General features: G+C 39.5%; 1 protein-coding gene across 1 annotated transcript; it reads right to left on the bottom strand.

Moving 5' to 3' along the window:
- Positions 1-128: 128 nt before the first annotated feature.
- GLIPR2 (GLI pathogenesis related 2) lies at positions 129-27,317 on the bottom strand. The gene is made up of 5 exons (XM_085306811.1): positions 27,169-27,317; positions 14,679-14,787; positions 10,779-10,882; positions 3,149-3,226; positions 129-2,034 (listed from the first exon to the last, which is right to left on the bottom strand). The coding sequence occupies exons 1-5, from the start codon at positions 27,179-27,181 to the stop codon at positions 1,874-1,876; spliced, it is 465 nt and encodes a 154-aa protein (XP_085162937.1). The 5' UTR covers positions 27,182-27,317; the 3' UTR covers positions 129-1,873.

Below are 27,317 nucleotides of genomic sequence, written 5' to 3' on the forward strand. Positions count from 1 at the left end.
TTTCCTGGATTAGAATATTTGCTACTTTTTTTGCTTTGTGTTATAAAGGTAATAATGTCATATGTCAATGTCTTGGAAGTAAAATTTCCAGATTACTCAAAGACTGAGATAATAACAAAGATGAGTAATTCATATTCAAAAATATTTAATCTCTTGCTGTTCACTATGTGTGTTAAATTCTTGGTTAGAGCAAAAGGATTGTAACATACAGCACTGGAGTGACATATTAAGCCATAACAATGCAGTTTACTACAACTGTATAAACAAAAATAAATATATCCGCAGTGGCACCCTTGTGAACCAAATCTTGGTAAACAGAATCTCAGAAGTCAAAACAAACATCCCCCGCTTGATGCACAGTATTTGAACCTGGCCAAAATAGCCTAGTTCACATTTTGTATGAGAAAAATTTGTCTTCAGAAATGTTGCTTGCTTGCTTTTAAGGAAATTAATCTGAATTGTTTTGAGGTATCTGTCCAAAACAGGAAATATTTTTAGTACTATTTTAAGATATCAACACAGAGTAAATTTCTCTTAATTATAACCATGTGAATATCTCCCACTGAGACATTACTAAAGGTGAAAAAAGATCATTTGGTAATATTATTGTCTGTACAGTATGACACCTGCTGAAGGTATTCTCTAGGAAACAGGTTAATGGGAAACAAAACACAAGATGTTCCACCAAAGAAACTTTTTTCTGCGGGGTAATACTAGTAAGTTAGGAAAGATTATTTTTTTTCTTCTGGAAAACATATCTCCATGTACATTCCTTCATAAAATCAGGGCACATAAGGAGATATTCCTGTGCCTTATGTCTTGACCAGAGCTGCTGCACCGGAAAGGCATGTGTTTCTTTTAGCTCCTGTGTAATATCTGTCACCTCTACACAGATGTGCTGACGTCTTACGGGTGTCTGGTACTATGTACCTATATATGGGCAACTGAATTGTTTCACTGTTGTCTGACAAATACACAGAAAACTTAAACTCTCTAGTTGTGAGCTGACTGGTATCTCTCTGATTTTGTTAGATGGTTTATGTGCAAGGTACTAAGAACATTCAGTAAATTAGAAAAAGCAAGTGTAAATATCTAAAGGGAAAGGGAATATATTGTTTTCCTTAATGGAAGTAAACAATTTGATTATAAGAAAATGTAGGTACTGTAAACTGTAAGATGGGGTTAGGACTTGAAATATACTTCATTTCAAGTACATTTTAGGTGCTAATATTTAAAATATAATGCTAGGAATAAAACATTGTTGATAGCTTTCAGGTTAAGCATATGCTTGCTTGATAGATACAATTTTGCCAGCAATATTTTAAATAGTGTTCAGTGAGATCCTTCTAATAAAAACATATATGTCTGAATTCCATTGCATTACATACATGTACCTTTTGCAAGGATGGCATTTGTTCCATCTGTAGAGAATAGACCCCATAGTAACAAGAGGTATAGACAGAGCTAAGTTACAGTTATTAACAAATATTCAAAAATCTAGAGTATATAATTACAAGCTGAAATCTTCAGTTTATGCAAAGCTATAAACCTTCTTTTTTTATAAAAGACATCCAACGTGTGTTGACTCACATGCTCATCCAGAGTTCATGCAAACAATTAAAAAAAACTTAAAATCTCTTATCCTTCACAAATTCTGCATATATTTCATTTTCATATAAAGTGAAGCCCCCTCAGAAACAACGGGGACCTACAGACTACAGACTGACTCAAGTAACTGCTACCCTTGTGGCAAGAAGGAACAACAGTATTAAATWGGAAATTTCATTGAATTGTACTGTACTTCAGACACTGTCAAGTCCTAATTCAGATTCATTTGTCATTAAGCAATGAAACAACCTTTAAAAAAGAAAAGTTATTTTCTTGGGGGAAGAACGTTTTCTTCATAGTAACCTGGGTTTACTACATTTCCAGCTGGATCATATCTAGCCACCACAAATGTGGAGCCATCACTAGCAGATGCTTTTCCGACTCCCATCTTTTTTGTGTTCTTCCAAACCATTGCTGTGAAGTGTCCTGAAGAATCAGGGAAAAACAGATGTGTCCATTTTAGGTACTAAATCTACAAAATGCCTTTTAACTCTTGAGGAGGAAAAAGAAGAAAGAAGCACAGAAAACTCCAATCGCCTCTTTCTCTAACAGCACAACAAGCTAAGAACATGAAAAAAAAAAAAACCTACAGATCTAGTATTTTGTCTTGAAAAAGCCTGATAAGATTCCCCACTAATATTTCCCATTCCACGTGGTATTTCCACGTAAGAATATCTACTAAGAAATTAACGAAAGAAGCAATTTGATGAGTATATGATACAAAATTCTCCAAAGTAAACATCACGGTCTTTACTCCCCGCAGTAGGATTGACAAACTGCAGTACTGCCAGGGACTATTACTCTTTTGCTTTGACCATCTGATCTTCCTCAATCATGTCTGCATGCACAGCTACTCAACACTGGTTTCTGTGGCTTCTTCTGCCAAGCTCTAACAGCCACCTGCTAGTTGTGCTACTCCATCAATTGCTCCCTCTATGCATAGACAAACTGCAAGAGAAATAAGTATTTTTTTTTTCATTTGAAACAAGCTTGGGAACATCTCTTGCTTGAGCACTGCTCAAGGTACCGTGTTCTTAGGTTCATTCAACATTAAATTGCCAGTATGTAGTTGATGAGCTGTGGCTGAGCTCCAAATTACATCTGAAGTAATCTCCATGATTTCAGTGATGTACTTGGTAGAAGACACATCAGTGTAAAGAATACTGATGTGTATATTTAGTAGTCACCTCTATGATCTCAATTACAGTTTTGTAACTTCTCCAAATTATGTTGTCTTAAAAATAAGTTGCCTTTTCAAATCATTGGCACTGAAGAAAAAAGTATTTTTTATATATATATATATATATATATATATGTATGTATATAAAATCTTGCTTACTTCCTCATTTACTACAGTTGCTGGCTACCCTTCTGTCAGTTTCTAACATAAAACTTTGGGAAAATTCTATTTCTACCCCCCCCCCCAACTTTCTTCTAAGAAAAAAAAAAGATTTTTGCAAAATCCTGAGACAAGTAGGCAAGTCAATTTCTCATAATAAAAGGTGCACTTTTGATGAGACAGTGCTCTGTCTGAACTTACCTGTCCCAGAAGAAAATCCTGGGTTTTGAAAACTATAATTTTTTATTTCACTGTACCATCTGTCAGCTACGTCTTTTCCTGAAACACACACAAAAAAAATCTGCTGTAGAATCATGACAGGTAACATAAGCACAGAAAAATATACCTCACTTGAAGCCCGTCCAGTAAGGTCCTCTGTTAACAGCTGGCAAGAACTGTGCAACTTAAGAAAATTTCTATGAACATGGAGAAACAGTCTTTTTACCAAAGAGATCTGTTGAAAAATTGGCAACGTGGTAATACATACTACCAACCAAAGATTTATTTTTTCATATATTAGTACCTATTAATCTACTAATTAGTCCAATGGTTTTTTGTTAACCATTTCATATAATCAATTACAGGAGCTCTTTTCAATATCTTAATTAAAAAAAAAACACCACCAACAACAAAAACACTGTCCATCAAATTCTTCAGTGAAGTGCAAGGGCATCAGGGACTGTGTGACGGTCTGGCTCAAAACCTGTGCAGACAATCCATTTAGGAGCTGTACAATCATGTAGAGTTCATCCCATTCAGGGAATATCTCTGCAGCAAGGTGCTCTTCTGGTAGGATATAGTTGATGAAGAGGGCTATGCTATCATCAATAGATAAGAAAATATGACCAATTTAGCACATTGAGTCTACATTTTTTCTGCCCACAAGCTTCTGAAACTTTCAATGCCATTTTGCCCTTTAGTGAAATCAAGGCACAAAGCAAGACTAACCAAAGTAAGAATGAAGAGAAGCAAAGCAGGAAAGCTCTCAGATTTGTGCTTGTTCATTTGTTAGCACTACTGCATCAAGGCTTCCTTAGTGATCTCCTACCGTACAGTGATGTGTGCACAGCCTGCAGTTCACAGGCAAGACTTACACTTAATTATAATGCTCTCTTGGTGAGCAAATGRAGCTTATGTTTTTGTATGGAGGAGAAAAAAAATATGTTGTGGTTGTTCAGGTRTTCTCTCCATTCCTACAACTTCAGTTATACACACTGCATTTTGTCTGTCTCTGGACCAGTTTTGCACAACTCTGATTATTTTCAGGGGTTTTGCACAGTAGTGATGAAGTAGCATATAAAGTGAGCTGGGAAGGAACCATCTCTTTGGTGCTCTTGACAAAAGGCTACACTTTGAACAAATCAAAAGTGGCTAAGCTCTGCCTAATTCAACTTACTGTCCCTTCCATTACTTGGGTCAACACTCAGCTCTAACTGAAGGTTAATGGCATCTTTGGAAAGTCCTTACAGAAGCTGATGACAACAGGTTTGAACCTCAGTCTGGAAGGCAGTGAAGGTATACCTCCCTTGTCTTGGATGAATGTTCTTGTAAAAGCTAAGTGTAGAAGTCTAGTGACCAGCTTCTCCTTGGGACGTATTTGGAAAGACTCAAATGAGTTCTCTGAGCAAAAGGGGACAAGGRCTTTTCTTACAAGATATCTCCCACCTGTGGATCCAAGTGTATGAAAACATCTCCTTACAGCTCTAAGCAAAATAAAGAAAATGAGATATTCAACATCCTCCAATTTTCTGGAGTAAGAGCCACTAAGAATGAAGGTACTTAGAAAGCAACTGCTAAATATTCTGACTTAGCCCCTAATCTATTATTGATTTCCACTTTGAGGCTCTCTAATTTGAGGTACTGGAGATAAACATCTCAAATTTACATGTGTCTAGGAGTTGCTACCAAATGGAAGTCCTTGCATCCAGCACCACCAGCTCACGTTATCAAAGGCTTTCGCTAACTCCTGGCTGTAAAAGGATTGCTATGACTATCACCAGTGATACAGCAATACATAGCTGTAGATCTGTGTGGATGACAATGTTTGCCAAAGAAATAATCCATCCTTGTTTTGTTGAACAGTTGGGGAACCTGACGGAAGAGAATGATGATCTACATTAAATCAGGTAGAACAGAAAACACAGAAGGCAGAAGCTCAGAACAGAACTTGCAGATGTTATACACTCAAAAAAAGCAAACATTATTTTTTTCCATTACTGCTTTTTATGAAATACTTATGTCTATRTTTTCCTCTGAGCTATCTCAATAATGAAATTTCTACTGAGCACTCTTGGAAGACACAAGGTCAGCTGACTTCATAGCAAGCTGCCAAAGCTGCTAAGCCTACATACAGCCATGCAGAACACTGGGTCCTGGTGGACTATTGGCTGCAAAGCAGCAAAGATTCATCTTTTGCTATTTTGCAACAAGAAGTCTTAAACTTATACTGTTCTAGAAGTCAGACACTCAGCTGTTACTTCTCTAAATTTCAAATGTTTATGATTTCAATCTGCTATGGTGATAGTGTTGCTGGCCTGGTAAGCTAAAGGTCAAAGCTGTCACTGAACACAAAATATTGAGTGAATTGCCATCCCTGACACAGGTTTGTGAGCTGAAGGGACTGAAGTTTTTTCTGCATCACACTGCTTCTTAGGCTGGTGCTCTCTAGTAGAGCTAATTCATATTTTTCACACAAAAAGATAGCAACACTTCTCTTGACTACCAAAGTAAATATTCCAGGAATAACATTAGATTCCTTCTTTCCCTACCCTCCCTGCCCAAATATGTAAATAAAGTTTTACAGGTGCAGGCTCTGATTCACACCACTATCAGCACTACCATTCTCTCCATTAATATGTCAGTGTGATATAGCATAAAAAGCATAGTTCAAGAAAACATCAACCCCATTCTGTTTACTGTAGCATAATCTATGATGTGTTAATTTCTATCCCTAGTTGATGGAAGTGTGCAACTTTATTGTAACCAGATTGTGAAAGCCTAGAAGCTGAAAGTGTCCRGCGTAGGGCTACAAAGATTATTAGAGGACTGGAGTATATCTCTTACAGGGAATAGACTGTGAGAGCTGGGCCTGTTTAGCCTGGGGAAAAGAAGACTGAGGGGGGATCTTATCAATGTCTACAAATACCTTAAGGGAGGTTTCAAAAGGATGGGGCCAGGCTCTTTTCAGTGGTGCCAAGCGACGGGACAAGAGGCAACGGGCACAAACTGAAACACAGTAAGTTCCACCTGAATGTGAGGGGGGATTTCTTCACTGTGAGAGGTGATGGAGCACTGGACCAGGTTGCCCAGGGAGGTTGTGGAGTCTCCTTCTCTGGAGATATTTAAAATCTGCCTGGATGCAACCCTGTCTAACCTGCTCTAGGTGACCCTGCTTGAGCAGAGGGGTTGGACTAGATGATCTCCAGAGGTCCCTTCCAACTTCAATCATTCTGTGATAGCTGTGCTCTCTAACTTTCACATGCTGAATCAGTGTATCATTACATGGCACTGCTGTCATCTTCCTTGAATCAGAGTCATCACATCACAGACTGTAAGAAATTAAAGATTGACTTTTTCTCAGCAAAACAGTCACCAAAGGACTAGGCAGCTTTTGAAAGACTCTACCCTGAAACCACATTATAGGAACAGCCTGATAGGGAAGGAAATGAACTGTATCTGTCAGATGTCACAGGTTTGCAGAGATGAAGGGATTCCTGTGTGAAATGTATTATTATGTGAGAAGATGGGCAGGTATCTAGCAATTAAATACACTCTCTTTCCTCTAAAATACTTTTCTCCTGTTTTTTTCCCCTGGGGTGGGGAGCAATGCAGTGTTGGGGCATCAGCCAAACAGCTGTTTAAATTGACAGCTGATACACAGAGGACTGTGGGAAAACTCTGTCTTAAGCCYAGTGATTCCTGAGCTGTCCATGGCCTAGACAAAATGAACTGATACAGAACAGCACTGGGATAAGCAGTCTAYTGAGCCTAGCTACTCTAACAGAAACTTGCATCTTCAAATTTGGTCATTCTGAGAACTGGCCACAGTATTTTTATTCAAAACTACTATAACGTAATATAAAACTACTGACGTAATTATATTTAGTGCTAGTTTACCTTGTATTTAAATGTTCCATTCAAAACATTCTCCCTGCCTCTCCCTTAAAAAAAAAATAAAAATAAAGAGCCCTCCAAAGAATACACATAAAATCTCACTGCCATGTATCATTGCAGATGACAGCAGAAATAGTGGAAGTTAGCAAAGAGCACGCAGATCTCTCCTATACTCAGTACAGGTGCTTATCTTCTGTAGCTTTACTGGCAGAAGCCAGCAGTATAATGGTGGTTGTTTTTAAAATAYTCTTCCTGCTTTCATTGCTGTAAACCACATTTATAGTTTCAACATTTCTCTACGGAAACACAGTTTGGCTCCGCCCTTTTCCTAATGATATTTGACCTATTCCATCAGGCTTAGGAGGCATTTTTCTGCTGACACCACCCTCTCAGAACAACGGCAGGTATCTTATAGCAAAGATAGCAATGGTGTTTGCATCAGTCATTCCTTATACAATCACTTCTCTGTGTTTATTTCTATATTTGCATAAGTTCTTAACTCTCTGGGCCCAGCCTTGCTGTTTTTCCTTGTGTTACAAAATACTTTAATCCTCAAGATACACCACTGAGTAGAGTTACTAAAAACATTCCAATGAAAAATCACTGCACGTAGGACATGTTTCTGTGTAAGGATGGGCAGCAGCATGATGGTCTACTTAAAACCTAGGTACCTCAAACCTCAAATTTTTCCTCGAACATTTTTCTACTCTCTCTTATCACAGCACCTCACTTCCACTAGCCTCAGTGAGAACTGGCAAATAACTACTAACACAAGATAAAAACCAGGAGATGTAACTTTATTTCTGAGAGAAATTTAAAATATCTACCGAAATAGGAGGCATGCTAACATGTTTAGGAAGTAATCTTCAGTTTCTAGCACTCCTCATCCAGCTCCTTTTTAGCAGCATTGTATGAGCCTAGTATTGAGGAGCCACAAATGTGGCAAGATAGGCTAGGGAGCACTTCTGTGAGAGCGTACTCCTTCAGGACTGGAGCAGAAAGCATCTGTGCCACCCTGCCTCCTAGTCCAGGTCCAGGCCCAGGTTYCTCCCATCACTGTGACATTTAGGGGAGAACATACAGTGAATTCCCCTTTTAATCTCAGAGATTCATAAACTGCAGTGTTTTCATAGGCAACACGGCACATTCTTTCACTGCAACACCATTAGCCCTGGACAGAATTTAGTCATCCAGTACTCTCCTTCAGTCTTCCAACACATGAAAAATTACATGAGGCATCCTAAGAAATCTGATACACTACAGCTGCCAAGGCAGACTGCAGTCTCTTACATTAGTGGCAACTTATTCACTTACTCAAACACAAAGACAAGTCTGCCACAGAGCAATTTCTACAAGACTAGAGGGAGGAAACACTTGTCTCCTATTCCTTGGATTATATAGATAAACACATTCCCAGTCACAGCTTTAGGCTGTATAACTCCAAAATCTTGAATACAATTTAAAGGGATTCTTGGGCCTGGAGAAGGGTCACAGAAGAAGGCTCTTGTAGTTTAAAGCTTTTTTTTTTTTTTTTTTTTTTTTTCCGGAAACAAGGAATGCATCTGCTGGCATTCTTAAAGAACTCAGAGTCAAACAATAGCATCAAGCATCATCATTTAGAGAGAATACATAGTATGCTGGAGGTTTACTGAGTTTTGCTTTATAGGGGAAGGAAACTGGAAGAGACTGGCTCCCTTTGTTAAGCCCTTGAATAGATGCCTAATGCAAGTTTCAGCCTCATTGAGCAYGGTACAAATTAACTATCTGGAACCAACTATATGAAGAAAAGAGAGGAAGAATGAACTAGCTACACAAAGGCAAAGACTAAGCCCAGATAGGAGAACAAGTTCCTTTGCAGAAGCAATTTTCTCATTCTGGTACTTTGAATGATCCTGCTATATAGAAAATGTTGTAGTCAAGAGATAAAGTGAGAATTTTACAGAACAGAGGAGGATGCAGCTAAATTTCTCAGCAAGGCATTCAGTCTTGTAGATAAAAAAAATAGCAATAAAACTGCTCAAAATTGGCAAGTTATGTAGAAAAACTGCATGCAGAAGAGAACAAACGTGATCCAGAAGAGGACAGTCATTATATAACTTATGGAAGGATCTGTTTATTTTATTTCTGGCTTTCTAAATGAGAACTCTGTGGCTCTAACTCTGGGGGGGAAACATGAACCATTAGCACTAACAAAGAAGGAAGGATTAAGCTCAGTCAGTGAGTCATACACACTACGCAAACTTTGCCATACATCTGTGTTCCCCAACGTCACTCTGAAGTCCTGTTTAAGGTTCTTGCAAAGGGCAAAATGCCAAATAGTACCGGATCTTAATCCTACTGTATTTTCCACTTTTTTTTTTTTTGTTTTAAATATAAACAGGTACACTTTAGGGAGAGCAAAGGATCATAGCAGTATCCCTGGGTCTAAATTCAGTTCCTGAATTTCCAGAGCCTTAAAATAGGATTTATAGTCTACAGAAAGGGGCTTTTACCTCCCCTAGACTGTGCTGAAAGTTCCAGGGGAATAACAGAATGGTTGAGGTCAAGGGATCATCTAGTCCAACCCCCCTGCTCAAGTTGGGTCACCTACAGCATGTTAGACAAGATTGCATCCAGGTAGGTTTTAAATATCTACAGAGAAGGAGATTCCACAACCTCTCTGGGCAGCCTGTTCCAGTAATGGAACACCCTCCAGTCAGAGGGCGACACCCTCTTAACACCCACCCTTAAGGTATTTATAGACATTGATAACATCCCCCCTCAGTGTTCTCTTCCCCAGGCTAAAGAGGCYCAGCTCTTGCAGTCTATCCTCCTAAGAGAGATGCTCCAGTCCTCTATTAATCTTCGTAGCCCTGCAATGGTCTCTCCAGTAGATCATGTCCCTCTTGTACTAGGGAGCCCAGAACTGGATGCAGTACTTGAGATGTGGCCTCACCAGGGCTGAGCAGAGGGGCAGGATCACCTCCCTCGACCCACTGGCAACACTCTTCCTAATGCGCCACAGGATACCATTGGCCTTCCTGGACACAAGGGCACATTGCTGGCTCATGGTCAACTTGTTGTCCATCAGAACTTCCAGGTCCTTCTCTGCAGAGCTGCTTTCCAGCAGGTTAACTCCCAAACTGTAGTGGTGCATGGGTTTACTCTTCCCTAGGTGCAGGACCCTTCATGAGGTTCCTCTCCGCCCAACTCTCCAGCCTGACCAGATCTCTCAGAATAGCAGCACAGCCCTCAGGTGTATCAGCTACTCCTCTCAGCTTGGTATCATCAGCAAACCTGCTGAGGTGGCACTCTGTCCCTTTGTCCAGGTCATTGATGAATAAGTTGAACAGGATGGGACCAAGTACTGACCCTGGGGGCACCACTAGCTATAGGCCTCCAACTAGACTCTGCACCACTGAGCCTTTCAGCTATTTCTCAATCCAACGCACTGTCCACTCATCTAGCCCACACTTCCTGAGCTTGCCTAGGAGGATGTTATAGGAGACAGTGTCAAAAGTCTTGCTGAAGTCAAGGTACACAACGTCCACTGCTCTCCCCTCATCCACCCAGCCAGTCATTCCATCAGAGAAGGCTATCAGATTGGTTAAGTAGGATTTTCCCTTGGTGACTTTGCAGCCAGCCAAGACATCCAGTTAGTGTTCATGCTCTGAGTCCAAAGTACATGGAACACACAATTTACCTAATATCTAAGAGACAGCAAAAGAATAAAGTTTACCTGGTTGATCATAGGATGCCCATGCTAGATTTTCTCCACATTTTCCATTAGCAGAGTCAGAGCTGTGTTTGAGGACCCTCGTGGTAGCCAGTTCTTCTGCATACCTAGCAAAGGAATACACACATTATGTCACYGGCCACAGCCAGAAACAAGCTGAGAGGAGGAAGAAGGAATGCAACCTAGGAAATCATGTTAAAAGAGGAGGATTTAAGCTAAGTAACTCAGTTCCAAATCCCTGAGGCCAAGGATGCTTTGAGCCTACATAGATGTAGTAGTCGGGAAAAGAGAATACCCAGAGGGCCAGTCATTTTCTCTGTCCTGCATAGGGCCTGGAGGAAACAACAGACACAGATCTCCCTTCAACATTTTCTGTCCACATCTGAGAAATCCACAGGCTATCTTAGCTGCAACTGCTTCAGGTAAATAAAAATGGAAGCACAGGCAGGAATTGCTTCAAGTGCCAGCTCCTGATGTTTCTAGGGCACTGCAGGGGAGTCACCTGCACAAGAGACAATATGACTTAGAAATTAGAATGCAGATGAAGGATTCGTAAACTGGGTGGAAGAGCAGAACCCAAATCCTCTCAAACAGGTTGGGTCAATGATTCACTGTCAAACTAGAAGGATATTTCCTGTACGTATTTGCAGTAGTCTGTCCTGSGACCTCTTCAGCAAAATATCCAGCAGAATAAAAGGTACACTTAAATCATTTTTAGATGATAAACAGAGACTTGCTGCAAGCACTGTGAGGCATAAACTTAAATGTTTCTGATAAGTAGACTGAAGTGGGGATTCACTGAAAGCAAATGTAAAAAAAAAATGACATTTAAAAATGAAAAAAAAATAAAACAAACATAAAACAGGAAGAATGTGCCAGGTACTGGAAAGAAGGGCAGTAGTATTAAAGAAAAGAGGACCACATGGAAAATCTGAGGCAACCATTGTATATACTGACAAAAGGCTATACAGCACTGTTTTTACAGAAGGTAATGTGCAAGTATGTAGTAAGAAAAAAAATACATTGCACAATAGGATTAACAAGAATGTCCAATGTAAAATGCAATTATTCTCTTTATTCAATATTGGAAAGGCTTTAGCACAGAGACAGTGAAAGTGGAATGACCATTTACTGCTACAATAGGAGGCAACACACAAAATCATCACATAGTAGATTTAAAATCAAATAAGACAATGTACTTTTTTCACAGAGTTAGCACTTATTGGAACTCATTGCCACAGGATGACGCAGAGACCAAAACACACAYAACTTTGGGGGGAAAAAAAAGAAAAGGACAAATTTATGGAGGAAAAAAATCATGAAGGGTTATTAAGGACAAATGAAGAAGATGATACAACCTGATGCTTAAGAAATCTGTAAGCTGCAATTTCTACGGGACAATAACAGAGGAAGGACTAGTACATTTGGTTTGGTCTTCCCTAAACATGAAAGTACTGAAGTAATGAAACATTACCTCTTCCTTTCTCTCCTGGCRTCTGCCCTAGACAAGATATTGGCCTGGCTGGACATTTTGGCCTGAGTCAGTCCTTCAGTTGTTAGGTTCTAATTGCCTTTTGTCCTGTTCCTCTCCCCTCACTAAAAAAGGGAGAGCGCTTGGCTAACCTTGCAGCAAAATTGTTTTGTATAGAAATAATGAAACCCAGTCAGCTGTTAGTCTGCTAGATCCTGAACTAGATGATCTCTCAATGTTCCCTCATGCCTTACATTGTTGCAGTTCTCTTCAGAGATTCCAAGCAAGAGGCAAGACTGGAACAAAGTAAATATAGTATGTGGACAAAGCTGCAAAGGATTTGAGACAAAGGATGTGATTAATTTCCTCTAGCTCAAGCATCTGAAAGCTTGATATCTGAATGCAAGATTGTCACCTTCACAGTTAATGGAGATAAACAGATACCTATGCAAAGTGACTCACCTCATCCTAAAGCAGGAATCCAGTAGTCAGTTCATCTAACCTGTCTCAATTCCTGAGACAAAAAACAGTGGAAAACAGACCATTTTCAACATAGATAGAGAAGAACAGCAAAGTACCAGAGGTTACAGAAAACAACTGCTACCCTGCTTGTTAAGTGACAGGGCAGAGAAGAACACTTGCATTAAAGATATCAGATATATGTAAATAAAAAGGTGAAACTCTTTCTTGAATTTAAATGATGAAAAATCTGTCTCGAAATATGTGATTTCTTATATTTGATGTCTTCTATTCAGATCAAACCATTTCTGGTTCTTGCTATCAGCCAGTTGCACCAGTCTCTGAACAAGTGTCTTAGTAGTTAAGTTATTGACAGCAACTAAATACAGGTTTCCCACTGTCATGCCTCACAGTGGGGAGATTCAGCTGAGACCAGAGAAGACTGTGAGGAATTCCAGAAGGACCTAAAAATACCCAGCAAGGGTAATAGCATATTTAGAGATAAATGCGGAGCAATGCACATTTGACAGGATAGCTGAACTACGTACAAACTGCTTTGTTTAAATCAACTGTAACCACTTTGAAGACACAACAAGTGAGATTCACAAGTCAATAAAATCTCTTCCTCATTGTGAGGTAGCAAGTAAAAGAAAAATAGAAACAAAACAAACCCTTGAAGAATAGGAAAGAACACCCCAGAAGATTACAAAGGCATGCAGATGAGTCACTGGCATTCCATCTCTCAGAATACTGTATCCAGTTATCATAGTGTCTCAAACGAATGTGGGGAAAAAAGAAAACAGAAAAAGAGTCTGCTTGCTACCAAAGGGCAAGTCTACATGCCATGTACACAGTGTGTTGAACAGCACAATACGTGGTATTGATTTCTGATCAAGGAGTGAGGGAGCAGATGCATTCATGTAGCAGAGAGCAGCACCATGCTGAGACAGTAAATCAAGTTCTGGAATCAATGTAGCCTCACTGGCTGAGAGAGCTCTGTGTGGTTATGGTAGAAACCCTAATAGAAATAAGTTAATGTATCTACAGGAATCAGACTGGGCGCTATTTAGTTATAACGTAAAGGGAAGGCATTTGATTTCTGAATAGTTTAATGAACATTTTCTTCATCACATTTGCTTTATATTGTGACAACCTCTTCCTCAACCTGAACAATGGAAGATCATAATAGATATTCAAATCTGCCTTTGAAAATGTTGCTGTAAAGGGAAAGGAATTAATCTCTGTCGGCCACTGCAAAGAGGGCAAGCAGTAATTGGCTCAAATTTCAGTAAAGAAAGCTTAAATCAGACAGCAATAAGAACCAACAAAGGATATCTCCACAATAGATTAAACTGACAGGAAGTTATGCAGTCTTCAGCACTGAAAAAAGAGGAACGACTTTTATGTAATCTATCAGGAGGGACAGAAGTATATTGATTTTGCATTTGGGGTAGGGAGATAGACAACCTGATTTCCTGAAGTTACTTCCCCTTGCTTCTATTGATCTTACATCAGTCATCACTTCCTTTCACCAAGAATGGAAGACCTCACTTCCTTTCACATTCTTTTCATAGAGAAAAAGCTGCTTTCTCCACTACTTCTGCTGCAGAAGATGTTTTCCTGCAGGTGGCAATACACCATCTGATACAGGTAGTGGTGAAGCATATTTTATGAAACTGTCCTCTGCAAAGGAGGAAGCACATCAATGTAGACAAGTACAGCCCACATCTGGAAGAGGGTGAAAGAAGATCTACATAGCTGTGATGAYGGAAGTTTACACATGAACAGCCAGTGTTATATGATAGAAGAGAAGAGTTGGGTGAAGAGGGAAAGAGAATAAAGCCTCTCGCCTTCCACCCAGTAACTCTTCATTGAGTATTAGCATGTCAAAAGACAAGTATTTCTACAGTATGTACAGTTAGACCACAAAAGCGATAGAAATCTCATTAGAGAAAAGAAAGGACTGAACTCACTGTTGCGCTCCTCTGTTTAACTTCTTGCAGAGTTTTAATGGGGGGACTCCATGTTTCTTCCGGTAGTCATTGTGTGCTTTCAAGACCTCTTCAGCAAACTGTTTGGAAGCTGAAATCACATTAAAACAAACAAACACACACACACAAACAAAAGGAAAGGTCTGTCAAATAAAGACATCAGTTAAAACAGAAAAAGCCTGCCCTTAAGACTGTGAAGCTAGTGCATGTTGGACTGTTTAGTGGAAGAAAGAAGCATAGCCCTTTTGTTACCTTCATGAGTAGAATGGAATGAACCATTGAACCATTAGATGCCTTCCATCCAAGAACTCTAAACGACACTTCAAGTGGGATAGTATAGATCCATTAAAGGCTGAAGAAAAATGTAAACCTTATTCTCTTCATCAACAGCAAGGGACTTTACGGTTAAATATGACTGATTTTCATTTTAAGATTTCTTTGCACTGCATGACCATTGCAAAAAAGTCTCAAAATAAATTAGAATTAGGTTCTTTGAGAAGATGCATTAGAAAGGCTAGTTATTTTCCTTTTATACAAGAATTTTCTGCATTCATCAAGATATCATCTAAAGAAAATGGAAATATTAAAACATGTAGAGGTATGCAAATACTTTGAAACCTGCACCATTCTTATTAGTTATATAGTACAATTTCTTAGAGAGCTCAAAATACACCTCCTTTCAAGACAAGTAACTGTCACAAGCAGCAAGTGGCAACAAAGGAAATAATTGCTATGGAAGATTTTTTTTCTGCACTAGGATGTATTTGGTAAATATATGAATTCTGAATTTATTGCAAAAGCTTTAAAAGAGCTCATGTTTGTACTTTGGCAAACCTGGGAATTTCAGTAGCCCAAGGCAGAAGACAAGTAGCAAGTCACAGTGACAAATCAGAAGTAATTCATTTCAACAGCAATTTCATGTCTCCTCCCTTCACACTTTCACAGAACTTCCCCAAACTTCACAGAAAAAAATCTTTCCTAAAGCTGCCTGTGGAGTTTTCAGCTTTAAGAGAAATTTGTAATCTGAAGCAGGATGTTGCAAGAGAGGGGAGGTATGGATACATCTTTAAAATACAAAGATAGATTTCACTTTCTCTGTACTGCTGAAGCTTCTGAACAGGCCAAGATATATTCAAATATCAGCTCTGCATTTACAGTGGTCAGATTCCTGCATTTAATAATGATTTATTAGCTCTGTTTTTGAATATCCTCATCAGCAGGATTCCCATCACTTTGCTTGTAAAATACTTTCACAGCCCTGATAGACCTGAGATCTGTCTAGACAATTTTTCCCGTTATTAACCTTACTTTTCCCAAATTCATTTCAATACTCCTGATTCTAACAACCGTAATCAGTAACTCATAGGGCATATACTATTCTGTTGTTTTTAACGACGYGTTTTCCTCCAATGTAGCTGTCAATTCACATATACTGTTCTCGTAACATTTTCCGAAGTATTTACYCAACCCACAGTTACACTTCGAGCCATTTTCAGAGTTCTCTCTAGTTTCCCAATAGCTTTCAGATAATATGGTGCCTAGAGCAAGTTCAATATCCAAATACACATAGAAAGCCATTACTGTTTCACACAATACTTTATAACTTTTGSATGCAGTCTGAAGTTGGACTGATCTTTTTTGGGTGAAAGTGTTARTGCAGACATAGATCTAACATCTTCTCCATCAACATGCTTCCAGGCTAGATTCTTCGGTATGAATAAGGTGTCTAGAAATTAAGCAGCAGGAATTCCCTTCAGTGATAAGAGATCTGCCAATCACCTCTCTATTCCTACGTTTTCCTTCCCACATCCCATCTTCCCCTTCAGTTTTAATGAGTCATAATGGGCACACAGATTGCATATAAGATAGAATAGGTACCTCCACTTTGGTTCTTAAAAATTGATAAATCCTTTTGCTAACAAGTCTGTGCCATCATTCTTACTATGATTGCTGCTTGCCCACAGATTCCACTAGGCCAGAAGTCTTAAACCTCTCATCTGCTGCCTCACAGGGGAACACTGTCTACTTGCAAGGCTTCTGTCACAGGTTACTGAGAAAAGCAAGCCTACAACCACAGGGCTTAACTTCGTTGTGCTGGGGTTCATGTCCACAGCAGGGAAATTTTAAGACAGCAGGCAAATCAAAGAAGTTGAAATACAAGACCTTAAAAACTGCATCACATGCTTCAAGCTGCATTTTTCTGCACAAGATCACCTTAAAGGTTGTGTTTGACATCACCTAGGTTTAGTGTCTCATCTGCTCAGCATTAAATAGTGGATAAACAATCTAACCTGGAAGGGTGAAAGTTTTATTTAAATGATTTGTTTCCGATTACAATAATTAAAAATCAAACTCTAGAAAAAAAAACTTAAAGTCTACTGAAATGCAGATTTTGTCAATTGTCAGTTCATCTATTAATGGAAATATCTAGAAATCCAGTTCTGTATGAAGATTTCGACTTACAAAGACCAAAAAGTTATGGACATAACTGCCAGCTTCTTTAAGCCATGGTAGACACAGCTTTGCTGTGCCTTCAGGTCCTCCATCTTTCTCTTCCCTTCCCTCAAAGGTGGTTGCTACAGAAACATTTATCTATCATGACTCAGGCTCATGCGTTAACCTCCTCTCTCTCATGTGCTGGTTCTCAGCACATCTCAGCCCCATCTTCAGCTCTTTTCTTCTCTCAGCTTGGCTGAACTGAATTAACTGAACATGCCTTCCATAATACTAGCTGCTTTCCATCACCTTTGCAGCCATCAGCTCGTCCTACAACACTAGTCTTGTAGAACTGCAAGATGGCGTGTGGAGAAAGGGGTAACAGTGAAATACTCCACAAAAAACAGGAGACCTCTCCATTCAAGACCTAAACAGCAGAAATGCTGTAGGTAGCCCTTAATTCACCACTTGGGAGCCACAAAATTATTCCAGGTATACTCTAGACTAGCAAAAATATCACACTTTTTTTGTGGCTAAGTATCTACTCCAATGATTCAAAAAGGAACACAGTACCGATTTCTAGAAGTATCATTATTGTCTTCTCAGCAGCCTCTGTCCTATGGCTTATGGATTAATCTTCACAGGCAATTTTGTACTTTCCATACACACTAAGTTTTTCTGCTTAGTCTTCAACAGATAATTAACATACAATGCAGTCAACAAAAACGGACCTAATGCAGAATTCTACAGAGAAGTTTTCCATGATATCTCTCTCAATTCACTTTTGAATCATGACACAGACCTCAAATTTTCACCCTACGTGCGAAGGAAAATAGAGATAATGATCCCACCTTTCAATTTTGCTCCAAAACAAATACTCAACGGTGTACCCACATAATTGGCTACAGCCATGTTTCTGAAGCAGTAACTTAAACATAGGACCCACTACTTTGGAAAGATGTAAATGCAAAAAGTTGATGCCAACAACTTTGGTGATGAAACACATCTTATACAGAATGCCTCATACGATTTCCACACTTATTTCTGCCCTTAACACAAGGAAGAACATTAYTTATCTGAGCAGAAAAACCCAAGTGTCAGAATACACGGAGTGGCCACAAATGCAAAACAGACAGAAAGTGCATGAAAACGTAACTATTTAAACACAGAGTACAGCTCTAATACTGAAATACCTTCAGTCTCACTTGACTGTGCAGAATTGCTCTACATTTCTGTTATCAGACAGTAAGGAAGTGTGGAAGGAGACTGCAGCAAATACAATTTTTCATATCGCCAGCAGAACTTTCTTTGTGATAAAATTCAATAAGGGTTTAGGAAACTGCAAAATAATCATATCAGCAAGTCCTCTATTACCTCCTAGATAACTGAAGATGCCTCTATTTTGACAAACTTCTCAAAGTATATTAACAGATTGGAAACAAGCAAAATTCTTCARTAAAAGTCATCTCAGCTTCTAATGACCACATTCTCATCTATACAAAGTCCTTCTAAAAGATTTTTACTTTAATTAATATTTATTAAAATTACTTATTATCTTTGTCCTCATTTGAACTATAATGCCTTACAAAATAGGATAGCAGAATCTTTCACTCTCTGACAATAATGTTCCGTCAGTGAAGAAGTGATGGACATTTAATTGATTAGAGACAGGCTAAATAATGAGTTATGCCTCTATTGCATTTTAGACTTTACACTTTGATTGAAAAAAAAAAAAAAAAATCACAAAAACTCCAGGATGGTCTTACACTACGTGGCTTCTGCAATGCCCCAAGGATTGAACATTCCATGTTTCTTATTCCACATATTTGATTGGATCTTCTTGCTCCTCATTAGATAGTAATGTCTTCAAAGACTGGCCCTTAWTGCTATTATTAAATATGTCATTCGGGAGCATGGACTTGACAGTCTAATTCATTCATTACTTAAACCCATAAAAACTGACTTCCATCCATGCTAAACCCCACTGCACTCTTTAAAAAAAATGCCTAGTTTCTGGGAAACATRCAGAAGAAACAAAAGCACATTTATATCTTGGAAGAGAAAAAAGAGAAAATGATGCTATATTCAGAAATTATATCCTGCTTGGGGTTTCTTTGTTGTCTTCTACAATGTTGACCCAAGAATTCAGTGAAGAGGCAACATCTCCATCCATACAATGGGCATTTATGGGACATATTGTACTTATTGGTAAACGACTGAATTATCCTATGATCCTTTTTCGAGTCAGCAGAGAAAGTAGTGCTTAAAGGCATGAAAGGAACTGCGGGCTATAATTAGACACAACTTTGAATGGAAGTAGTTTCCTTCAACTTTCTTGAGTTTATCAGGCTGCTCAGAATAGTCTTTCTTTCAGCTCAAGAGTGCTTTCCACACAGAGGGGATTCTTTGATGTCCTTCATCATTCATTTTTGCCTTACCTTTTCTTATACACTTGCTTGTTACTGGAATGAGCTTCAGTGTAATAGTAAGAGGTTCAAGTTAATTGAACCTGTTGGACAAAATCCCACTCATTCAACTGTGGAGAGAAAACCTCTCCACCAAACTGGCAGCTTACTTAACTTCACATTATCTGTGCCAAATGGCATAATACACAGTTCTCCATCATACCCAATCTGAGGCATACTCTCTAAGAATACAAAACTGCTGGTGTAATAACATTTCAGTGACATTAGGCATGTCTCTATTTGATTGCAAATCTTATTCTTGTTATAATAAGTAGTGTTTATTACTTCCTCACTTAAGGCCTTTTATCAGCTATAGGCAATAGGCTCCCTGATTAAAAAGGAACACCTGTTGAACTGGAAACTGCACTGCTCTGAGAGGAAGTGGAGTCTTTTGTGATATAAGCATAGAAAGAAAAAACATAAGGCTAATTAGCACTGTCTTGGGAACTGACAAAACCAAGTTCACTTTCCTTTGAAAGGGAAAGAGGGAAAAAAATAAAAAAAGTCCTATGCTTATAACCCCCTTCCTCTCCAAACAATCAGATCAATGAACCTGTCTACAAGTTTTCTTCCACAGAGTGGTCACTATGCATAGTGAGTAGTCAGTTACAGCCCTATATCTAGAGAAGCCAGTGCAGCTTTACATATGATAGATAGTAAAAAGTACAATTTTTACTGATACTCTACCATAGAAGACAGATAAATACTATAATCAAGCTACACATGCAGGGATAGTCTCATTCAAGGAATAATGTTGTAATGCAACACTGAATGCCTTAGCTAAAGAAAGGACTGGAAAACTCTGGCAGACTGTTAAAAGGGTTAGCAGCTGACTTATTAGAAAGKCTAAGGAGACCCTCTTATTAGTAGGACCTTAGACTCTTAAAYCAAACTGTTATGGCATAAAATTCCTAGGGCACATGCTTCCAAACAGGAAGCCCCATGAGACATGCATATGTCAGAGTTGACCATACTGCAGGAGGAGAACACTAAGCAAACGTTTCCTTTTCTTCTCTTCTCTTCCCAATGTCAGATCTGTGAAAGTTTCTAATTACACTAATTTACAAAAAAATAAGGTGCAATTGTATTCACAAATGAGTATCATCAAAACCAGACCTCCCTACTTCCAACTACTGCAATGACATGTAGATGCAGCATGATGCTACGCTCCTCCACAACGAGGAACTCTAGCCCTTTGTAAGATATCAAACACATTTGGATGTGTTGACTTGAGTAATTTTTAGTGGTGACTTATTTACATTTTGGATAATACATATTCTAGCACTCTCAGAGATGTGAATACAGTGACCASCAATAGAGAGAACCTTGTTGGTACCCAGTGCCTATTTTACTTTACATAGCACTGTAGCTGACTTGTGCCAATCCAAATCTTGGTAAAGTAAAGAACATCACACTTCTGAGATATGCTCTGCCATCTTCTATCTCTACCATATACGTTTCAGGGCAGCCAAATCTGAACTAACTTTAATCTAATTAGTTCCAATACTCTCATACCTTGCTTTTGTGCTAAGCACATCCAAGCTAGTAGGGCATGCTCAAAGTATGCTTATTTATCCACCTCCCCGAGGTATGGAAATACAGCCTTTGCATCACCTATCTTTTCTGATTACTGATAAAAGGTACATAAACTCACCCATCCAGCAGTTCAGTCCAGGCAGGGAGTCAGAGGAAGCTTTGGTTACTCACACTTACTCTCAACTACATCATTTCATTCCCTCCCCTCTGCTCAAACTAAATCTTAGTTCTCATGACCCAAGAGCTTGAAAGCAAAATTCTTATTTAAAATACCAAATAGACATACAATTCCCTCAAGGAAGATAAGACTCCACCTACACCCCAAAAATCTTTTAAATTTCTTGTTGCTTCTGCAGCTCCTTTTGCTTATGCGCTAGCCCAGTGCTTGGGAGTCAAGGAGGAAAGTGACTGCAGTATATACAAGGCCTACACCCAGGACTGCCACACCAAACAAGAGCATTTACATCTCTCCAGAAAGCCAATGCCACACCTTCAGCATTATGTCATGGAGATCCCCATCCTTTGATGGGGTATGCTCTCATGTGACCTGCCATGGGGGCTGTTCAGGGGAACATAACYCTCATGGACACAAGGACTCATGCAGTAGAACTAAAAAAATTAAGAGGTCTGTAATACATCTTCCTAAACGAAAATTCAAAACCAGATTACACCTTGTAACAGTGTTTCCCAAATCACTTGTTGTGGATCATTTATTAAGAATCCAATACCTGCCAATGGTCCACAGAGTTAACTTTAAAATGACAAAAACATAGGATATAAACTAAACACRTATTCAATAATTTCTTAACATCCACCTATCACAAGCTATCACGACAGCTTTCCCTAGGAAAATAAGTATCTCTGGGTACTACTACGATATGGATATCTTAATCTCTATATTTGTACTTAGGATAGGGTACAGAGACTCCACCAAGAGACACAATGCATTTCAGCTGGACACAATGCCCAGCTTAGTGCTGGGCAGAGATAGCCCTCACAATCTAAATTAGAAGCTGCCACTGCAATGATGGCATGGCAAGGCTTCAGAAGGACACAGTTACTTACTGTTCCTTAAAACATCAGCCAAGGAAGATCATACATCTCTGTAGCAATTATACATAAAGGCCACATGATTTCTATGCAAACCCGAGATTCACTTTGCTAAGTTCAGTTCAGTCAACATTAAATAATATTTGTGGTAGCCTTAGATAGGCTTATACTGCCTTCCTTCAAAACACCCAGGATATTTCTACCATCTCTTAAAGGCTCACACACACTTGCATAAGAGCCAAGTCTGAACCAGAATTATTAGTCACGTACTTGGCCTTACCTCATCCTCCTCAGTAGGGCCACACAGCCCAATTCAGATATAATTCCTGTTCAGACCTTCGAAGACTGGACAAAACTTGCTTACATCAGCCTGTAAAAACATAATGTAGATATGCTCCAGCTAATCTTTTGCAGAGCAGAGGGGCCTTTATCAAAACAGCTATCTGAAATGTCCTTCTGGTCTGTGGAAACATGCAACAAACAACTTAGCAATTACGGCCAAGAAACTCACTTTCCCATTTTTTTCCCTGTACATAGAGCAATAATTACAGTAAATTCAAACCCAAACAAGACAGAAACTATCAGTTGTACTAAAAGAAAGCTATGGCCCTGGGTTGAATGTTTTCACTGAATTTCTGTAACAAAATTTTTTTCATGCTTAATTAGATTTTTTTTTAAAAAAAAAAGAAAGATTCAGAGAGAACTATCTTGAGAACTACAGACTACTACATTTGATCTTATTTTTTGTGAGCCCTGTGATGTTTGGCTCACCATCCTTGAGCATTAGGAGTTAACACTACCAGTCTAACACCACTGGGGAGTCACCACTATTGCAAAGAATGGYGGCTGTGCAAGAGGCCCTTACCTGCATTCCCCTCTTCTCCCCTGCCCAGCCTGTGATTATACAGCAGATAAGTAAAAACTAGGCCCAGAATATGCCAAACTCTGATGCCCTCCTAGCAGATTTTCTGTATTTATAATCCTTGAACCATGTATTTAGCAACTTCTACACACAAAAACTGGAAAAGTATGGGGTTTAACTGAACTGATTCAGCTGATTTTTGAAAGTCAGCTTTCGTGCTATATCTCCAATTCAGTTCTTTACAACAGAAGTAGACAGTAAGTGGCATTAATGGTAAGTTCTGCAAATGTCCTAATGTTACCACACATGAATGTTCTGTTGCTACTGGTTATTCATTTCCTTTCTCCCTGCAGGCTCAGTAAAAACAGTCATCACAAAGTGCATTGTCATTTTGGCACCCGGAGTGTAACACATTTTCAGAAAACGAACAGATCTTGTCTCTGGTAAATTTGTGCTTTTGTTAAGAACTGCTACAGCTGCCTCAGAGTGAGATTCAAGAGCACAGGTTCTCATTTTGCATCCACAGAAGATGGAGTTCAGTACAGAAAATACTCCAGTCCTTTTTACTATGCTCCAAGATGGATCTTTAAAGTTAAAAAMCAGCACATTCTTCTAAGGCTCGTTAAAAAACAAGGAAAATTGCACTGAGTTTGGCTCCTGTCTCTTCTTTTTTCATAAAAAGCCTTTTTTKGGCCTTTATTTATTTTTGTATTGACTCAGCTGGCAATATGAAGGGTAACTCCCAGCTATTTCTCTAGAGCCCCACCCACGCAGACAGGAAAAAAAAAGAAAATCAAACACAAAGAAGATACTCAATATTTACTGAGCCCTTTCTTGCCTCTCTCTGATAGTGTGCTCCACGATACTCTGTAGCATATGTATCTGTTTAGCATACATATCAAGCATACCACTAGTCAGAAGTCAGAGCGACTCCCTGGCCATTGCCTCACTTGGTTTTTAGAGAGGGAAAGGTCCCTTCCCCCAGCATGAGGAGCTGGGGGAGGGGCAGAAGGAAATTAGACTTTCTGTAGCCTTTTTCTGCCACCTTCCCAGCCTCCTCTGAGGCTGCAGCAGCAGCAGCAGCAGCAGCAGCACCAGATCCTAGCCATCCACTGGCATGCAGGAGCAGAGCCCGGCAAATCGTTAACAGCTGGCCTCGCGGCAGTCCCCTCCACCTCCACCTCCACGCTGGGATGGCTCTGCATGGTGGGGCCCCCTGGGCACCGCACAGCTGAGGGGAGCCAGGCCCTGCCACAGTGCCCATCCTAGCGACCAGCAACACCACAGGGCAAGCTCATCATCTGCTCATTTCCTGTCAGAAAATGCTTAGTGGCTCCTTCAGCCTGGGATCTGCTGGGTGGGGAGCCTGCACCAGCTGCTAGTCCAACCTTGGACTCCAGGAGACCAAACGCCTCCCCAAAAGACAAGACTGGTAGGAAGCCCGGGGGAGGGGGAGATCTCTATGCTCTGCTTAAGTATTTGCAGGAGTTGTCCCCACAGAAGTCGTTTTTCTAAACCTAAGGTGGCAGTTTCAGTATGAGGTTGGTTTTAACAGCCTGTAGCTTCCAAGCAAGAAAGCTGAGTCGGAGGTATGAATTTCTGGAAACCTCCTATTTTATTAAATGAAGCAAAACCAATGCAGAGTCTCTAGCTGTAACAGCGGCAAAGAACATCGCTTCAAATATAATCCAACATCTAATAACAACACATTATTAGGGAGCTTTTATCCAAATGCGTTCAAAGGCCTCGGAGATCCAGAACAACAGATTTGTTTGCATGGGGATACTAATTATACCCTAAGACAGATTGACTGAAGATACAAAGTTACTTATCTGCATTATTTTAAAAGTGCGAGTGGACCGTAGTTGAGGTGAATTAGGGTGCCCTTAGATTCACACCTTCAGATAATTTTCCTTTTTTTCTGATCCCAGAGAGAAGGCGAGGGTGAGCGCTCTGTATGGAGGATACTAAGACATCAGACAGGTCCCAGATTGGTACATTTCCATACAGCCTAGTATAGAGAAATCCTCAGACATCAGACAGGTCCCAGATTGGTACATTTCCATACAGCCTAGTATAGAGAAATCCTCCGGCTCCCATTTTGTGTCCTTTAGAGTACTGCAGCAGAAATATGAGCAATTTTACCCAACACATAAAGGAAGCTGTGCTTGTTGAATGGGTGAGAGCAGCCACTTTTAAAACAAACACTGAATGATCTAGGAGAGGAATTCAAAGGCTTTAATGCAATGGAAAGGGCAGATGGAATTTAGTCAAAAAAACAATCATCAAGACAGGATTTCAGTTTTATGATTCATCCAAAAAACCCCTCAACCAGCACATAACAGTCAGAGACAATTACCTGTACCCAGTTTACTATTGATTTGAAAAGCATGACACATGCAACAGAAAAATTTTAACATGCACTTCGATCTCAAGCTCTATTTGTATAGCAACTCAAATAAGCAAAAACTACCCAAGCCCTGGCAAAAGAAATTTCTAGCACTGTTGCTTTTAATTTTGGAACAAACAGCTGATGTTCAGTTATGAATGTGAGAGGGGGAATAACAGTTTAGTGAAACAGTCATTGCCTTATGGCTGTATGAGAAATATGCAAACTGAGACTGCACATACACTAATACAAGAGGAAATTTTATTCAGTTTGGGATTGAGAGGGGCACAATATAACCTTTCCACTGCTTTTATCCAATTAACACTGCTAATGCAACATACAGCTGCTAGATTTATCTGATATTTGTACTTTTTATGCTATCAGCAAGGAAATAATGAACTTGACACTTCTGAGTGACTACTGCTATTTAAATTTTTATTGTAAAGTTATGTACTGAAGGCTAATCCATTTGAAAAAATCTGCAGCTGCCAGGGCAGAGGGCTATAAACACAGTGGCGGCTATATGGTGCTTAGCCTGGTTTGGGTGTTGTACAAGTGCTACATACTGTTCCAGGAGTAAGTCCTTTAATAATGACATTTTCAGAAAGGTTCAGAACCTGTTTAGGATGCTTTTATTTTTTTTTTTTTTAAAAAAAACACTCCCCTCCCCACACACACACATGTCCAATCTGAGGCCCATTAAAGAGTTACCTAACAAAGACTTTCATCAAGTTTCACTGGAAGAGACTCACTTTTTTTTTTTTAAGTGGAAACAAGTACTTGATTCAACTGAACATGTCCCACACATACTGCTTATGTACAGGTCAGATACACTATGCCAGCAGGCTGTGATTTGCCATGCATATAAAGTCCCAACCACATGAACAAAAAGTAGCTATCCAGTTCCAGCACAGCCACAGTAGATGAGCACAGATTTTCAAACTACTGTCCTTTTGTTTGACAGTCAAGAATCTCATCCAGACCCCATCAGACTCAGAAAGAGATCATAACTCTAACAGGCCTGAGACAAACAGGGCCAGAGGGCATGAGCTCCCTTCTTCAGGCTTCTGACTTATAAGCAACTTCAGAGGGATTTTCCTCCATTTATCACATTTGAAGCATGCCAGACCTCCACACACAGACAAAGAATGGCAGCTGAGGAAGGAGCCAGGTTGCAATCCATCCAGCAGAGATGAGGGAATCCACTGCCTTTACAATAACTCTCATAGCTCTGGAGAAACCCATGAACTCACCAAAGTTACAGACTGTACTCAGTTAAACTGTAACCAGATGTTAAATCTAAGTCCTTCCAAGAAGGAAGGGAATAAAAATGTTAATCTCTATGCTTCGAAGAAGCCTTTTGTTGCCATCTACAATGTAGGTAAGTTTGGCCAAACAGCTAGTGATAATGTAGTTTTAAAGCTGCAGTGCTTGTAATTTTTCTTTCTCTGAATGCTGTACAGTTAATTCATACAGCAAAGCTTTTATCAGCTACAAAATGTAAAGCATATATAAAATACAGCTACCTCTACATTACAGAGGTTTAGGATTTTTAACCTAACGATTGCATTTCACTGTGTCATAAAGAAAGCTCCTCCCAGATTATACCATGCACAAATGAAAGCAGCTTTCTCTGAGCAAAGCCACTAACATTTTAGTAATGCTTTCAGAGCACAAAACTAGGTAATGGCATTGTGAGAACATACAGCCAACTGCACCAAAGTACTTGCTCACCTGATTTTCCCATGACCAAGTTTTTGATTGTCACCTGATGCCTCCTGTCTTGACTTTCTCTGATGAGCACTCTGGGAATGAGCTGCTGTAATTTCAGTGCAGCTTCAGCCTTCTGCCACTACCGCTACACGGAACTCAACAGAACGAAA

Source organism: Rhea americana, unplaced genomic scaffold (genome assembly GCF_003343005.1).
Source record: "Rhea americana isolate MKP2758 unplaced genomic scaffold, rheAme1 scaffold_248, whole genome shotgun sequence".
Taxonomy (NCBI): domain Eukaryota; kingdom Metazoa; phylum Chordata; class Aves; order Rheiformes; family Rheidae; genus Rhea; species Rhea americana.

Bases quoted from the DNA above. Each gene is read 5' to 3' on its own strand.
- GLIPR2 (XM_085306811.1), bottom strand. The intron at 10,883-14,678 runs GTGAGTTCAGTC...TTCCTTTGCTAG, and splicing joins TTAAACAGAGGAGCGCAACA to GTATGCAGAAGAACTGGCTA. The intron at 3,227-10,778 runs GTAAACTTTATT...TGTGTGTTTCAG, and splicing joins GGCATCCTATGATCAACCAG to GAAAAGACGTAGCTGACAGA.